This window comes from Rhinatrema bivittatum, chromosome 5, assembly GCF_901001135.1.
Source record: "Rhinatrema bivittatum chromosome 5, aRhiBiv1.1, whole genome shotgun sequence".
In the NCBI taxonomy this organism is placed as follows: Eukaryota; Metazoa; Chordata; class Amphibia; order Gymnophiona; family Rhinatrematidae; genus Rhinatrema; species Rhinatrema bivittatum.
This window is the reverse complement of record NC_042619.1, coordinates 25,112,066-25,129,800: the sequence shown is the minus strand read 5'-3', so window position 1 is coordinate 25,129,800 and position 17,735 is coordinate 25,112,066. Positions and strand designations below refer to the sequence as shown.

The 17,735-nt window shown below is 44.8% G+C and overlaps 1 protein-coding gene across 1 annotated transcript in view; it reads right to left on the bottom strand.

Annotated features, from left to right (window-relative positions):
- Nucleotides 1-17,735, bottom strand: part of UVRAG (UV radiation resistance associated) — a 321,095-nt gene that overhangs the window by 205,818 nt on the left and 97,542 nt on the right. The window contains exon 6 of the mRNA XM_029602151.1: nucleotides 4,657-4,742. Within this exon, the coding sequence (XP_029458011.1) occupies nucleotides 4,657-4,742 (86 nt within the window). The remainder of the gene's footprint in view (nucleotides 1-4,656; nucleotides 4,743-17,735) is intronic.

Sequence of the window (17,735 nt, the reverse complement as noted above, 5' to 3'; positions counted from 1 at the left end):
GTGGTTTCATGACTCAGCCCCTAAATCTCTCATGTACATCCAGTTTGCCATCTGCAGACTTTTGCTAAATTTAAACAAAGAGTGAATTTCTCTTTTTATCTTTTATACCTTCATATATTAATCTAAAACTTTATATAAACAGTACCCAAGAGTGGAAAATATTTAGAAGCCTTAGATGCCAGCCAAAGAACCCAGGGTATTTGTTGTGCTTATTTTTTAATGGATTTTACTGGGGGGGGGGCAGTACCTGCTATTATGTTTGGTTAGAATTTTTTTTCAAGATTTTCTCCTTTGTTTTTTTTTCTTTAATCTCTTCTTACTTTTCCTTCCCCAACCTCCCAACTCCTCAGTTTCTTCCTCCCTTTGCCTGGACATACACCCACCCCCACCCCTCCATTTAGATATTCCCCCCTTTCCCAGTCCCACCCACTCCCAGCTTCTTCCCCTACTTCCTTTTCATTTCCAGCAGTCTCCAAGCCATACCATCTTTTTGTGCCCCATTCAGTGGACAGCCCCAGAATCTCTCCCCACTATGCTCCTAGCCACTGTTGGTAGCATCTGGGCCCAAGCCCACACAGCGGTGACAGCAGTCAAGTCTCTCAAGGCTCAGCCCGATTGGTAGCAGTAGCAGCCGCATCCTTCCCTAAACCGCATCAGTACTCGCATCACTTCCTAGTATAGTGCCAGGTACTGAATTTTAGGAACCTGAGATATTTTTTACATCTGGGCACCAACAATATTTTCATCCCTGACAATGGGGCCAATTCAATACCATGCACTAGCCGCTGCGCATGGCCTAACACGCGATTGAATGTGCGTCCATATCCCCCAATCCAATATGGAGATCAGTGCACCCAAAATGTGCGTCCAAATCTTCACTTAGCTAATAGCCTCATATACATGAATTTCCATGTGATGAGCGTTATTAGCTAACCCCTGCAATCTAATAAATTTTCCACGCGACCAATGCGAGGGGCTGGCGTAAAGGTATGCCATGCTTAAGGGCGCACTGAAAAAAAAAAAAGAGAAATCCTGATTTCTGAGATTCCTCCTAAACTATTGCAGTGATACTATATAGGAGGAACCAAATAAAACAGTACTTTAAAAAATTATTCTTTGGAAAAAAAAATATGGACATCCACCAATACACACAGAAGATATATGGTCCACGCTGTGGACCTTGTGTGGGTATATGCTCATAGCAGGAGAAAACAGACGCTCGTAGATTGAGTGTCTGTTTTCCCAGCCTGCTTGACAGCCACTTCTCCTATGCGCCCGATTCTGAGGAGGTGTTAGGGACGTATTTTTGTCCCCAGTGCCTGCTTTTTAGCGTGATCCCTCATTTTAATATTGGATTCGGAACCCAGGAGACGTGGCTGGGCACGCGTAGGAAAACGGGCACTCAACACTGAATGCTTGTTTTCTGCACACATTTATTGCATCAGCCCTAATAAATATACATTTGAAACATATGAACTTAGTGCATATATATATATATATATCCTAAACTGAGCCAATAAACTATTATATTAGTGTCATATGCCAACACAATTTAACAATAAAACTGTCTCTATCCTTGTCCAATAACCACATGGAAATAATTGTTAAATCACATGACTCCTGATGTTTGAATAAAGTGAAGTTTCTTGTTTAACATGAACAGATTTTGATAGTACAGCTAAGTTGTCATCTGGAATCACTTTGTATGGGACCTTGAACAGACTTCAAGACTTTGTATATATAAAAAGAAATTAGCCACCTTGCAAACTGTCCTGTTAAGATATGGGCTGGCTTATGAATTAGGTTTGTATATTTCATGAACTTTCACCAACCCCATTAGAAGCATAGAGAGTGGAGAAATCTGAACTTTCAAGCAGACATATAAAGTGTCATGTAATTAAAGATTTTGCAGTATTTTAATAAAAGCATTCATGAGAAATACAATGATACATTGCAAATATTGCTACCGGTTCAGAAATTCTGGACTTTTTCCAGGTGTATATATTGGCTTTTTTTGGTATATACATCCCACTCTCGGCACAGCTTCCCACAGTATGATGCATCCTAGGGCCTGGTTAGAGCAATCTACACTTCCTGAAGCCCTTTTCTAAGTCAGGCAACCAGCACTTCCTAGGGACACTGACTGTCATCTCTGCTCTAGTATAAAAGGAAGCTTAGCACCCAGCGCCTCAGCAACAGGTCTCCTGCATGCTCTTGCCTGCAGTGTTAGTTGCTTCATATTTCTGTCTTGTTCCTGTCTTGCCGTGTTCCACTCCTGCCTTGTCAGGTGCCAGTCTTCCTGTCCAATCCTGCCCTCCTGCCTTGTCTGTGACTCCCTAGTCTTCGTCTCCTTGCTTTGTTCTTCAATTGCTGACCTCAGACAGGATATTGACCTGGCCTTGCCTGCTATGACCCCTGCGTGGACTTCAACTACACCTTGCCTGCTGCCTTGACCTTGGACCGGACCCTAACCCCGTCTTTGCCAGCTGCCTGCCACAACCCCAGCTTGCTCTGCCATTGGCCTGCAGCCTGTCACATGGCAGAGAGTCACGTCTCTCCTCACACTGGCCCAAGGGTCCACTCCATGCCATGTTACAACAAAAGACTCCTGACCAAAAAGTATCCTAGACTTGCCAGGTATAAGAATACATATACTCCTTATTTATGAAGTCATACTGGAATGAGGAATAAAAATTCCATACAGATATATGTCAATGCCAAAAAAAAAGAGAGACATGATACAGATAGTATTGCACACATATTATTAAGTGGAGACAGCTAAATGCAACTTGAAAATTACAATGGCTCTAATTAGTATGCAATGAGTCTTAAAATATTCCTTGGTTAGCTGTCTGTCAGGTAGTGAAAAATCACAAGCCCAAACTCAAAAGTAAAAGAAAAGGGCATTTGTGTCTTTTTGCCTGTTTCAAACATACACACACATTTTTATATATATATATAAAAGATTTTCATAGTGGAGAACATTCTATTAAAGATTTAAATCAATGCACTGAAGTCTTGTGTGTCTGACACCCACTGCTAAACAATCTTCTTTTACCATGGAGTGATAAAAGAATTTTTAAAATATACATTGTTCTCATAAAAGATTGCACTTTTAGTTGAAAGGGTTATTTTCAATAGTTACATTTTATTTTTATAATTTACATAAGGTAGAAAGGCCAAACAGGTTTTCAAGAGTTAAACTCACTGCATCAGGTATGAACAAATGAGCTAAGGTATTTTACCCTAAAATGAAGTGCATACAAGTACACAGTTTACATTTCTTAAGAGCAACAGTGCCATCTTGTGGAGAATATTCAATACTGTTTTAATACACCTAAGAGCTAAGCTTTTCTTTCTCCCACAGGCACAGAATGGGAAAAGAACCTTATTAGATCAGGCCCATGGTTACTTGGCAAATAATGGCCAATAAGAACCATTTCCCCTGTTATCTTCCTCTCTGGTTCTCTACCACTGAGTAGATAAATATACACATTCCCATACTTAAACCAACAACAGCTCCCACCCCTGCTGGCTGCCAGTGTACATTTGACTGCCTGCAGGAGACTTCCCCTTCTCTTTTGTGCTGCCCGTGTTAGGAAAACTTGCCATCTCCCCCCACTTATATCAGAGAATGTACAAAAACTCTGTCTCTGCATGTTGGGTCACCTTCCCTTCTCTTCATGATCACCTCACTCATTGCTCCCTTTTCCAGACTGTTTCCAGTACAAATTCCTGGGGCATTCAGATATTCACATTTCTCCACTGGGAAAATTGCCCATTTTGCCCTACTCTATTTCTTACCCTTTAGCCAGTTACCAATCCACAATATGACAGTGTCTTCTATTCCTTGATTTTCCTGAGGCATGGAGCCTTTATCAAATGCCTTCTAAACATCCAGATGCACTATATTGAACGGCTCACTCTTGTCCACATTTTCACAGAATCCCAACAGATTTGTAAGGCAGGACATGCCTCTGCTAAAACCTATGCTGGCTCTTACTCTTTAAGCCATGTTTGTCCATATGCCCAATAAGTTGGTTGTTATACTTTCTCTCTTACCATGTGTGCTGTTTCTTTTCTTGACATCAAGCCTATGTTCTTTGAGATAATCATGCTTCTCTCATGTGTCTTATGAAGTCTTAGCAAGCACTACTTTCGTTTTAAACAAATCAAAAGTAGGAGAGTTTTAGCAGCCGGGAGAAAACTAGATTTGTTGCAGGTTATCCACAATGAGGTGCAAGTTTACATACATTTTTATAATTAACACAAGGTAGAAAGGTCAAACAAGCTTTCACGAGAAACTCACTGCTAAGGTATTTTACTCTCCATAACAAAAATGGAGTGCACACACAGTACACAGTTGTTTACAATTCTTAACAGGGACATCTTATGGAGAATGTACAATATTGCTTTAACACACATAAGGCCTAAGCTCATATATCCCTTCTTTAGAAATCAATTCACAGATGTTAGTTCACAATTCTAATGATCACAACAAAAAAAAACAAACAAAAAACACACAGGTTCAATTGAAAGACCATAAATTTTGACAATTTATGAGTAATATTTCTTTAAACATATCTAGAATCTTATATAAAACAAACACAAAATACATTCAAATCTTATGAGAATTTCAGGACTATGAAGTCTTACCTAAGTAAAGAAAAGACATCATATGAATTTCGAACAGAATTCTGATCAACCTGAAGGTGGCTGTTTCGCTGCGTATCTACATGATCCTGAAAGAGAAGGAAGTCTATAAAAAACAAAAGCAAATTGCTTTTAAAGTAAAGAAGAAAGTGGGAAGTGTAGGGGCTGGAATAGGACTTCCCAAACCTATCCAGGTACCCTGCAGCCAGTTAAGGTTTCAGTATTATCTATAATGAATACGCATGAGTGGAAGACTAGCCTAGAGGTTAGAGCAGCAAGCAAAGAACCAAAGAAGCCAGGGTTCAAATCGCTTGCACTGGGCAAGCCACTTCACCCTCCATTGCCTCAGGTACAAACTTTGGGGGTCATTTACTAAGCTCCGTTAAGCGTTAACCACGCAGTAAACATGTTAAAGCAGTGATAACATGCCAAAAAATTAGTAAATAAAAAAAATCTCCCTGCCACCAGTAACACGAGAACGGTAATGAGCTGCTCTGCATACAAACACAACTCCTTTCTAGGTACTCACTGCATAGATACATCCCCCAGAAGAACATTATGATCTTCTGAAGATTATTTACCAATTGTAATTATTCCATCAGTGCGAGAGTGTAAATTACAAACATGAGCCAGGGCTTTTTCTTAAATAGCACTTTCTTTGTGGTATGCCTTACTTTCAGAATCGTGTGCTTAAAAAGATAAGCTTTTTAGGAAGAAAGTCTAAGACGTTTTTCAGCATCTTAATTGATTCTTAATTTAAATTTTGTGATGTGTTTTATTTTAATTAGGTTAATTTGTGTATTATCATCGTTATGTTGTATTTTTATGAATGCTTTTTTGTATAGTAATCGGAATTAGTGGTACATAAATACAAAATAATTAATGTGATGTAAATAAAATAATATGGTTTGCCTGAAAACCAGAAAGCCATTTTATTTTCAGGAAATTTAACTAAAACTCCGAAGTTGTAGCTTACTTCCAGCAACAGTGAGATGCTAATACACATCCCAGTGCTCCTGAGGGCCATCAGCTAAAAGGCCCAAGTGGCCTGAAGTACCACCACCCCATCCCTTCTAGCCCAGCCCCGTGTGGCAAAACCCCCAGATCTTGAGAACTGCCCCCCCCCCCCCCAATATCATTCCTTGAGGCAGCATCAGTGGACAAACTAAAATAAATGAAGCTGAAACAGCCACAGCACAAGCCCCTCCCCTCCCCCCAAACCCCACCCCCCCAAGGCTCTAACACTATCCTAGCCCTCCTTCCTACTTGCGTACCTTACAGTCTCTAGTGGGCACTATGCTGGCCCTGTAAAAATGGTGCCACCCGACTGCTTTTCTTCTTATCCCCCTATCACAACAGAGGCAGAAGTTAAACGCTGGCCAATGCCATTTTTCATAGTGACAGCACAGGGCCCAGAGCCAAGAAGGAGCTCCAGACCCCACCAGGGCTGTAAGGCACAGCAAGGGGGAGGGAGGTCATCAAAGATCTGGGGGGGGGGAAGTTTTGAGAGAGAGACAGGATTTGGAAGGGAGGGACCTGCACTACAACTATTTCTGCTTTATTTATTTATTTTACTTTCATCGCCTGGAGCTGCCTTAAGAGACAGTGGGAGGTGGGATGGGGGGGGGGGGTCTCATAAGAATCATGGGGGATTTGCCACACTTGAGGGCTACTGTAGGCCACTCGGTCCCTAATTTAACAAGGTGGCGGCCCAGGGTTGTGTGTGCAGAATTTTTAGATGGCATTTTCCATCAGGGAGGGAACATTCAGCAAGGTTTACAATGTTGTAGTACTCAGTGCTGCATTTAGTAAATCCTGCAGTAATTTCTCCCACTGGGGAAAATACCACAGCTTAGTAAATTACTCCCTTACATTGTAAGCCTTCTGGGACAGGGAAATACCTACTGCACCTGAATGTAACGCTCCTTGAGTAACCAATGAAAAGGTATGGCTAAATTTAAATAAATGAGAGGTTTGCATGCACTAGAGACCCCATCTATGCAAATTTATGTTATTCATGTTCATTGTGGATATTCTGAAAATCTGACTGGCTGTGGAGTCACCAGGCAAGCTTGGGGAGCCCTGGGTTAGAACAATGGACTGAGAACCAAGAGATTGGGCTCAAAGTCCTGCTTTTTCCCCCACTACTCATTATGAACTTGGGGAAGTCACTATCTCCTATTGCCTCAGCTAAACTCTTCTTGTACCAGTATGCAATACAGGTACAATTACAAAAGCATCTCATAGCCATCAGAGCACTAAAGTCAGTACAACAACCTGCTCAGGTATTCAGATTAATGATCATATATCTTCCAAATCAGAGGAAAGCTAATAAAAAAAAATAACTAAAAGCTTCCAGATAGCAATTTCAACTGTGTTAAGAAATGGAATGGGTGAAGTTATGGCAAGATCCGGAAGACAAAAAAAACAATCTGATAGAACTGCTGTAAAGTTTAGCAGACACTAGAGTAGTTGTCCACAGTACAGCATTGCTTACACAACAATGACCTGCATGGGAGATTTGTCAGAAGGAAACCTTTTCTACAACCTCTTCATAAATGTCTTCATCTAAAGTCTGCAAAACAAAATCTTGATAAGCCTGACACTTTCTGAAACAAAGTGCTTTGGACTGATGAAACAAAATATCAATTGTTCAGCCACAACTACACAAGATACTATAACTTCCATTTCTTAACAATGTTTTTTAACTGTTGAAATTGCTAGCTGGAAGCATTTAAAGATTACTTTATAGCCTTCTCATGTTTTGTAAGAGTGGATTATCTTCATTTTCAAATGCTCAAACAGTTGCTGCTTAGAAACATATAGAAAGCAAATGTTGCTTACCTGATGTAACAGGTGTTCTCACAGGACAGCAGGATGTTAGTCCTCACAAATGGGTGACATCGAGGATGGAGCCCACCACGGAAAACTTCTGTCAAAGTTTAAACAGAACTTTGACTGGCCCCTACTGGGCATGCCCAGCAAGGCACTGACCCTGCAGCCAGCAGGGGTCTCCCTTCAGTCTGATTTTCAAAGCTACAGGCAGTGCCTAGAAAGTAAAAACAAAACGAACCCAACACCGCGGGGTGGCGGGCGGGTTTCGTGAGGACTAACATCCTGCTGTCCTGTGAGAACACCTGTTACATCAGGTAAGCAACATTTGCTTTCTCACAGGACAAGCAGGATGGTTGTCCTCACAAATGGGTGAGTACCGAGCTGAGGATGTCCTGACTTGCACCAAATGCACCCAACGACGTGCAACAGGCAGTACAAGTGGGGTGGAATTTGGGAAAGGGCATCCGCACCCTACCGGGAAGGTGGAAGGGTGTTGGTACATCAGGTTGGAAAAAAGGTTACGCAAGACAGATTGGCCGAAGATGGAGTCCTGTCTTCCAGCTTTGTCCAAACAATAGTGGGCTGCAAAGGTATGGAGAGAACTCCAGGTTGCAGCCCTGCAGATGTCAGGAAGCGGCACCGATCGAAGGTGTGCCACTGACGTCGCCATGGCCCTCACAGAGTGTGCTTTGACACGGTCTTGGAAAGGAATGCCAGCCTGCTCATAGCAGAAAGAAATGCAGTCCGCCAACCAGGAGGAAAGAGCCTGCTTACCCACAGGTTGTCCTAACTTGTTAGGATGGAAAGAGACGAATAATTGAGTGCTCTTCCTGTGAGAAACTGTACGGTCTAGGTAAAAGGCTAGAGCTCGTTTACAGTCTAGGGTATGCAGGGTCTGTTCTCCAGAGTTGGAGTGGGGCCTGGGAAAAAAGATAGGTAGTATGATGGATTGATTGATATGAAACTCAGAAACTACCTTAGGTAAAAATTTAGGGTGAGTGCGGAGTACCGCCCGGTCCTGCAGGAGTTTAGTGTAAGGCGGATAGGTAACTAGGGCCTGTAATTCACTAACCCTGCGAGCTGAAGTGATAGCCAAAAGGAATAACACTTTCCATGTGAGATACTTTAACTCACAGGAGTGCAGAGGTTCGAAAGGAGGTTTCATTAGACGACCAAGAACCAGATTAAGGTCCCAGGATGGGGCCGGAGGCCGTAAGGGTGGCTTCAGATGGAGCAAGCCTTTAAGAAAACGTGTTACTAGGGGTTGTACTGAAATAGGGACACCCTGTACACCTTTATGGAAGGCGGCTACCGCACTGACATGCATCCTAATGGAAGAGGTTTTAAGACCTGATTCAGAGAGATGCCATAAATAGTCCAAGAATTTGGAAATTGGACAGGAAAGGGGATCAAGGGACTGAGAAGTGCACCATGATGTGTACCTTTTCCATTTGTATGAGTAAGACTTTCTTGTGGAAGGCTTTCGTGAAGCTATCAGGACTCGAGAAACGGAATCTGAAAGGTTGAAAGGCTGAAGGACTAACCTTTCAACATCCATGCCGTCAGGGACAAGGCTTGGAGGTTGGGATGGAGGAGGCATCCGTCGTTTTGAGTGAGCAGATGCGGGTCCTTTCCCAGAGGAATGTGCCTGCGGATGGAGAGATCCTGGAGTATTGGAAACCATACTTGGCGTGGCCAGTAAGGTGCTATCAGGATCATGGTTCCTCCGTCCTGGCGTAGCTTCACGAGAGTCTTTGACACAAGAGGAAGTGGGGGGAATGCGTAGAGCAGACCGGTTGTCCACTTGAGGGAGAATGCATCCCTCGGCCGAGAGTTCTGGCTCCGAATGAGAGAGCAGTAATCGTCCACTTTGTGGTTCTGAGGGGACGCAAAGAGGTCTATGCGGGGAGAACCCCACTTGTGAAACAGAGAGGTCGCTACCAGAGGATCGAGTGACCACTCGTGCGGTCGGAAGACACGGCTCAGCCGGTCTGCCAATACATTGTCTACTCCCGGCAGGTAAGTGGCCCTGAGGTACATAGAGTGGGAGAGGGCTTCCGCCCAGATCTGCGCAGCTTCCTGACACAGAAGGAAGGAGCCTGTGCCTCCCTGCTTGTTTATGTACCACATGGCCACTTGGTTGTCCGTCTGGATTAAGATTATCTGATGAAAGAGATGATCTTTGAAAGTGCGGAGCGCATAGCGGATTGCTCGAAGTTCCAGGAAATTGATCTGGTGTTCGGCTTCCTCGTTGGACCATAACCCTTGGGTTTGAAAATTGTCCACATGGGCCCCCCAACCGATGTGGGAAGCGTCGGTGGTTAGGATAACTTGCGGATCCGGTGGAAGAAAGGGTAAGCCCTGAAGGAGGTTGACCTGAGTCGTCCACCAAGTTAAGGATAGGCGCAGCGCTTGTGTGACTGTGATTATGGAGGACAGAGGCTGAAAAGCTTGAATCCATTGTTGTCGTAGAGTCCATTGTGTTACCCTCATGGCTAGTCTGGTCATGGGAGTGACTTGAACCGAGGATGCCATGTGTCCTAGGAGAACTAGGAATTGGCGAGCTGTGGCAGTGTCTTGAGACTGGAGCTGGTGAGCTAGGGACATGAGAGTTTGGACCCGTTGTAGCGGAAGGTAGGCCTTTGCCTGTAAGGTGTCCAAGTCTGCCCCAATGAAAGATAAGGTTTGAGATGGGACGAAGCAAGATTTCTCGTAATTGACAAGAAACCCTAAGGAAAGGAGTGTGTTGATTGTCAATTGTAGGGAGGACCGGGCAATCTGAGGGGTGGAGGCCCTGATCAGCCAGTCGTCCAGATAGGGGTATACGTGGACACCTTCCTTCCTGAGGAATGCTGCTACAACTACGAGGCATTTGGTGAAGACCCGTGGAGCAGATGCCAGACCGAAAGGCAGTACTCGGTATTGATAATGGTCGCGGCCTACGAGAAACCGCAGATATTTGCGATGGGATTGTGTTATCGCAATATGGGTATAAGCTTCCTTGAGGTCGAGGGAGCATAGCCAATCCCCTTTTTGCAGCAGAGGGAGTAACGTGCCCAGGGTTACCATCTTGAACTTTTCTTTTTGCAGATACTTGTTGAGGGCTCGAAGGTCTAAAATTGGACGTAGCCCTCCTGATTTCTTTGGAATTAGGAAGTATCTGGAATAGAATCCCTTGCCTCGTTGAGAGGGAGGAACGAGTTCTATAGCATTTGATTGCAGAAGAAGAGATACTTCCTGTTGTAATTGAGCCAAATGGCTGGATAGACTCCACGCTTGAAGCGGCGGGGAGTCTGCCGGAAGAGTTATGAAATTGAGGTGGTAACCCTGTGCGATAATCGCCAGCACCCACTGGTCTGAGGTAATCCGTATCCAATGCTGTAGAAAGTGGCACAGACGACCCCCTACAGGGATGTGGGGGAGTGGGATATGGCATGTGCTCCGAGTCGGGAAGTCAAAGGCCTGCCGCAGGCCCGGGGGGTGGGGCTACAGCAGGTCTTTGTTTCCGAGGTTGGCGTGGCTGAGGTCTGGTGGAGGATCGAGCCGGACGAGGCCTAGTCGACGGAGGGTAATAACGACGTGGCCGAAAGAATGACTTTTTGGAGTCCTTCTTAGGTGGTGGTTTGGAGGATACCTCAGATGGAACAGACGAAAGTTGTTTCAACGTCTCGTGGTGATCCTTCAATTCCGCCACAATTTGTTGAATCTGTTCTCCGAACAGATTATCCCCTAAGCAGGGTAAATCGGCTAGACGATCCTGAACCTCTGGGCGAAGGTTGGATGATTTTAACCAAGCCCAACGTCTGGCTGAGATGGCAGTAGCTGAGACTTTCGTGGAAGCATCGAAGATATCGTAGGCCGTTCGGATCTCGTGCTTCCCAGCTTCAAATCCTTTGTGAAGGAGGGCTTGAAGCTGTGGCTGGTATTGGTCCGGTAAGGTGTCAGCGTAGTCCTGCATTTGTTTAAGGATAGCTCTGTTGTACTGAGTCATATAAAGTTGGTATGAAGCTATACGAGATATCAACATAGCCCCATGATACACTTTCCTTCCCACACTATCAAGAAATTGGTTGTCCTTGATAGGGGGAGTGGAAGAGTGTGGCTTTAAACGCTTGGCTTTCTTTTGCGCAGACTCAACTACAACAGAGCGATGATCCAGTTGAGACTTCTGAAATCCTGGTGCTGACTGAACGAGGTAGGTTGAGTCAGCTTTTTTATTGACTGGTGACACAGATGAAGGTGATTCCCAGTTTTTCTTTAAAAGATCCAGAAATACTTGGTGAATGGGGATGGAAGCGATGATCTTGGGGGCATCCAGAAATTGGAGCAGCTCCATCATTTGGTGCCTGTCATCGGTCTCAGATTGCAGCTGAAAAGGCACAACTTCTGACATCTCCTTTACAAAATTTATAAAGGAGAGATCTTCAGGAGGAGATCGTTTTCTACTCTCTGTAGGAGATGGTGGGGATGGTAAATCTGTATCTGAAGATGAATCATCACCCCAGGTATCATAAGGATCATGTAAGGTTTGCTGTCCTGAAGGACCTGGTAGAGGATCCAAAGGCATCGATGGAACCGGTGCTGCAAGCGGAACAGTGAACGGCATCGAGGGCTTCGGGGCCACCGATGGAATCGGTGCCGATCTTGGAATCGATGGAGCCGAAGGATAAATCGGTGGAAAGGTATGTGAAGGCACCGATGGAACGACACCGGACGGAGGAATCCGGAACGGTGTTTCTCCTGTCGATGAATGTCCTTCCGGAGATGATGGTGTAGTCGGTGCTAATGAAATCACCGATGGAAGGGCGCGCATAAGTGCCTCCATACGATTTAGTATCGGTGCCAACGCTTCCACTATAGGCTCGGTGGTCGGTTCCATCCTCGGTGGCAGAGTCGGTGCTGAGGTCGGTGCCTGAGGCGGTGCCGGAATCGGTGCCGGAGGCGGTGCCGGTGGAGGCTGGAATCTTCGCATCGCATTCTCGATGGCCTCCTGGACCAGCCGGTCCAGTTCTGCCCGGAGACCAGGGGTAAGCATACCCGGCTCGACGGGAGAGGGAGGCTGAGGCAGGGCCGGAGGGACCACCGTAACCGGTGGGATCACGGCCCCCGCACCCCGGGAGGGTGAGGGTTTCCTCGGTGCCTGCGAACGAGACGTGGACGGTGCCAGGTCCGACCGAGGCTTTTTCTTCGGTGGCTCGGCCTGTTCAGAGGTCGATGGTTGCGGATCCTCGACGGGCCGAGACTTGTGCCGTCGATGGCGATGCTTATCCTTCCGATCTCCTCGGTCATCCGGGGAGGGGACAGGAGTCGACGGCCGAGAAGTCATCGATGGTGGACGGTCACCGGCGGGTTGGCGATGGTGGTGCAACTTCGACGGTGCCGGTTCCGATGACGTCGATGCTATCGATGGCGTTGGGGTGGGTGCATGGAAGAGGAGCCCCATCTTTTCCATCCTGGCCTTGCGACCCTTAGGTGTCATTAAGGCACATTTGGTGCAAGTCAGGACATCATGCTCACTACCCAAACATAAAACACAAACCCTATGGGGGTCAGTGATGGACATAGTCCGGGTACAATCCGGACATCGACGGAACCCCGTCGCCATGGCTTAAGGCCAAATTTAGGCGCGGGCTCAGTAAGTTCCCACAGGCCTCAAGGGCCAAAATCGACGGCCGCCGATTAAAAAAGGGAAAAAACTTACCGGTTTCCGCGAAAGTGACAAAAATTTGTCGAAGGGAGACCCCTGAGGGGCAAATTTTCTTCGGATAGAAAAATACCGAATTCCTGTCAGGAACGTGGTAAGAGAGCTCCTTTCACCGCGTGGCAACTGCTGCGCGGAAAAAAGAAGACTGAAGGGAGACCCCTGCTGGCTGCAGGGTCAGTGCCTTGCTGGGCATGCCCAGTAGGGGCCAGTCAAAGTTCTGTTTAAACTTTGACAGAAGTTTTCCGTGGTGGGCTCCATCCTCGATGTCACCCATTTGTGAGGACAACCATCCTGCTTGTCCTGTGAGAAATATAGAAACAGAAATGACGGCAGAAGACGACCAAACGCCATCCAGTCTACCCAGCAAGCTTTCACAGTTATTTTTCTCATACTTACCTGTTACTCTGACCGGTGAGGTCAGGGCCCTTATTGATAACTTTTAGGTTCTAATTTCCTTCAACCCTGCCATTAATGTAGAGAGCAATGCTGGAGCTGCATAAAAGTGAAGTATCAAGCCTTAATTGGTTAGGGGTAGTAACCGCCGCAATAAGCAAGCTACTCCCACACTTATTTGTTAACCCAGCCTGTGCAATTTAGTCCTTGTTGGTTGTCTTAATATAAATCCTGTTATCTTCATTCCCCCCATGCCGTTGAAACAGTGAGCTGTGCTGTATATGTATTCAAAGTGAAGTATCAGGCTTAATTGGTTCAGGGTAGTAACCGCCGCAACAGGGTAGTAACTCCCACGCTTGTTTACCCAGACTATGCAATTCAGTCCATGTTGGTAGTTGTCCGAATGTAAATCCTCTTATCTTCATTCCCCCCTGCCACTGAAGCAGTGAGCTGCGCTATATTGGGCAGATTTTAAAACCTGCGAACAAATCTACGCCCGATTTTATAACATGCGCGCGCAGCCGTGCACAAGGGGTGCACAATTGTGCACCCCTTGTGCATGGTTGCACAATTCTCCAAGTTGCGCGCGCCAAGTCGCGCAGTCTTCCTCCTTTCCTTCCGAGGCTGCTCCGAAATCGGAGCAGCCTCTGAGGGAGCTTTCCTTCCACCCCACCCCCGTACATTCCCCTCCCTTCCCCTACCTAACCCGCCCCCCAGCCCTACCTTGAACCCCCCCCCCTTCCCTTTGTTGAAGAAGTTACGCACGCCGGCCAACGGCCGGCCCTGCGATCCCGGGCACAGCAGCAAATGGCCGCTGTGCCTGGAGGCTCAGGCCACGCCCTACACCCCCCCCCCCCCGACCGCCCACGCCCCGCTCCTTTTTGTAAGCCCCAGGACATACGCGCGTCCCGGGGCTTGCGCGCGCCACCGAGCCTATGCAAAATAGGCTCGGCGCGCGCAGGGTTTTTTTTTTTTAAAGGGTTACACGCGTAACCCTTTTAAAATCCGCCCCATATGTATTCAAAGTGAGAAGCCCATGGTTGTCAAAAGCAGACAAAACAATCACAAACTGAGATGTTAGAAGAGTCAGAGTATTTGTTCAACCAGGGAATTGTTTTCACCTAACTGAATGCTTAACAAGTCAACTTTCTCAGCCTTAACTTTTATTGAAAAAATGTAGTCATGATATTTCTTGCTATTAAGATGTGTTTTTCTATTGTGGTGGTTTAAAATAAATTTCAAGTTTAAAAAGAAAAAAAGAAAAAATGAATCAACTGTCCAAACTTTTGCCCATGCCATATTCTGTTTTATTTTCAACCTGTTAAAACCAGTAAATGAAGAGTAATTTTGCAGTAAATATTGCAAAAGATGTTTTTTCTTTATACCATGTAGAGATAGTGTCAGCTTCTGTTCCTCGGAGATTCATTTAAGCAGGGGTGCCTAAACATTTGCACACTACTGCAGTACTGTTCTTGACAACATGGTTTCTTACACAAGAAGATTAAACAGAGTTACACAAAGATAGCTTTAATGGAAAAAAGATTTAACTTTTATTATTTATAAATACTGGTCCCTTACTTAGATAACTTTTTAAATACTCAATGACAACAATCTGAGGGGTTTATTAACCCTTTACCACCTCATATTCTGCAATCTGTAAGAGCTATATACTAAACTTTGCAAAGCATTTTCTTTTACCAAAGTTTTAACAAATCAGTTTGTATTTATATATTGACTTTCATCTAAGCAGAACCACACAGCACTCTACAACTCACTACATCAATCATATATGCAACCAGCCCTGGAGTGGATAGCCTAGCGACATTTCTGGCATCCAAAATACAAGAAAGCCTACCAAAAAATGAGGAAAGGGGAGGGTTATATGCACTTATTTCCCAGCATTCTGGCATATTTTACAGATGTCTAGCCCAATAGGTTTCACAGGTAAAACAAATTTATGGCTGAAGCCAAGCTAAGCAGTTTCCAAGCATAATATAGCTACCACACAAAACTTGATGGAGTTAAAAACAGACCGACTTTTTTTGAAAAAAAAAATGGCAGTTCTATTTAGACTAAAAAGAGAAAAAAAATGACATAGTAATGATGGCAGAAAAGGGCCATTAATTACTACACACTAAACGAAGCTAATTTACAGAATACACCAACAGAGACTATGCTCTAGCAGCTCATGTATTCTTTCTCTGCAGTACTCACCTCAAGGAAGGCTTGGGGTTAGCAAATAGTTTCCAAGTTGTTTGTTTCTCCTTTGATAAATGAATGCTCTCTAATTTTACAGAGATCTACACCAAGTTCCAAACTTCATGTGTTTAATAAAGGGGGTGAGGGGAATCTAGTGGAGATTGTTTTTAAATAATTAAGGCCTATTTACCAAGCTGCGATAAAATGGTACGTTAAGTGTGCCATTTTACTGCAAGTATGGATTCACTAAACTGTGGTACCCAAATGTCCTATCCCCCACAGGTTTGCTGGTAAAGCTGAATGTTATCCATGGATGGGTTTTCTCAAGGAATTGGGGGAGGGGAGACAGCTAAAGCTTTCTCTTTACATGGGGGCAAACCTTGAAGGGGCTTAACCAAGGTTTTATTTTTTCACCATTTTTTTTTTTTAAGTTTACAGCCAGGTGGGGGTGTGGAGGTTGTCATAGGATTGCCCACAGATCACCAAGGATTTTTGAACCGAAAGGTTGGGAGATTCTTACGGGGCCTTAAGAATGTGCCCTGGGAACATACACAGGTGCGTTAGCCTGCCAATGCTCTCAGATGAAGTTAGCAACTCCTCCTGAGATACAATTAACTTTCCTGAAGTAGTGCGGAAAGCAAAGATTTTTGGCATACTCCCTAGCATGCATTTTATGTAGCTCATTAGCATACCCACATTGCACCCATTCGTGAGGACAGGAAATATCGCACAGATGTTTGTAATTCTGCATGTTATTTTCACTTTCCCTACAATAACACTGTCTACCATGGTCAAACACTTTATCACAGATTAGTAAATAGGGCCCAAACTGTTCTTTTCTCAGGGGCCGATGCAATACCACATGTGGTAAAATAAAGGAGCTCGTATTGTGCGCTCATTTTCCTAACGTGCGCAAAAACACCTCTCCTGGGCGCCCGACGCTATATTATGAGCTGCCACACTAAAAAAGACGCACTAGGAAAAAATTGTATCCCTAGTGCTCAAATGCATCGGGCGCCCAGGAGATGTGGGTGAGGGAGCGGGAGAACAACTACAATGAAATTAAACCAAAAGATCCCCAGCTGTTTTCAAGTGACCTTTCTGTTCTTGTTATTTTTCTTGTCCAAGACTTTAGACAATGTTAAGGGGGGGAACGCAGCCCCTGCGCTTACTGGACAGTTTAGGCACTGCTCTAAAAATTGGGCTTGTTTTGTTGTTGCAAGTTTCAAAAGAGACAAAAAAAAATCAAATCATGAACAAGGAGTGAAACTCATTGCATTCAGAATAATAAAGCAAACATTGGAACATAGGTCGGGGGTAGGGTGCAGACCACAAGTCATGGTTGTATCTGGTCACCATGAGCCCTTGACTCGTGGAATGACTTAGCGCCAGCTCCGGGGCTGGCGTTAAGTTTGCCGCATTGCAAGGGTGTGTTGGGCGACTGGCGATTTTCTGCATTTGGGGGATAATAGCTAGTAGCCTCATCTATGCTTGTGTTTTGGGCATGTGCTTTGGACACACTAATCCACTTATTGGATCGGGAGTTAGTCTAGCACATCCAAAACACACGTCCAACCGCACATTAACCTATGTGTTGGGCTGGGTGCATGTTATTGTATCGGCCTGTGAGTTTGTTAAAAATGATCATGGAAAACAGCCATTAAAATAAAGAGCTGTTTCTAAGGATTATCATTAATAAAGTTTCATCCTCAATTAAGATAAATTGTACAAACTATGTGAAAACAGTTAACATAAAAACAAATCTTCATTCATTCATGTATGAATTGGCCCTCGGAAGCTTTGCAGGTAAAGCAAGTTTGCTTACCATAAACAGTGTTTTTCATACTTAGTAAGATGAATTAGCCATTACAGATGAGTGATGTCATGTGGTGGCACCGAATGTAGAGCTTTGTGAGTCTCCTCAGTCTCTTTTGGAGCAGTCAACTCTCCA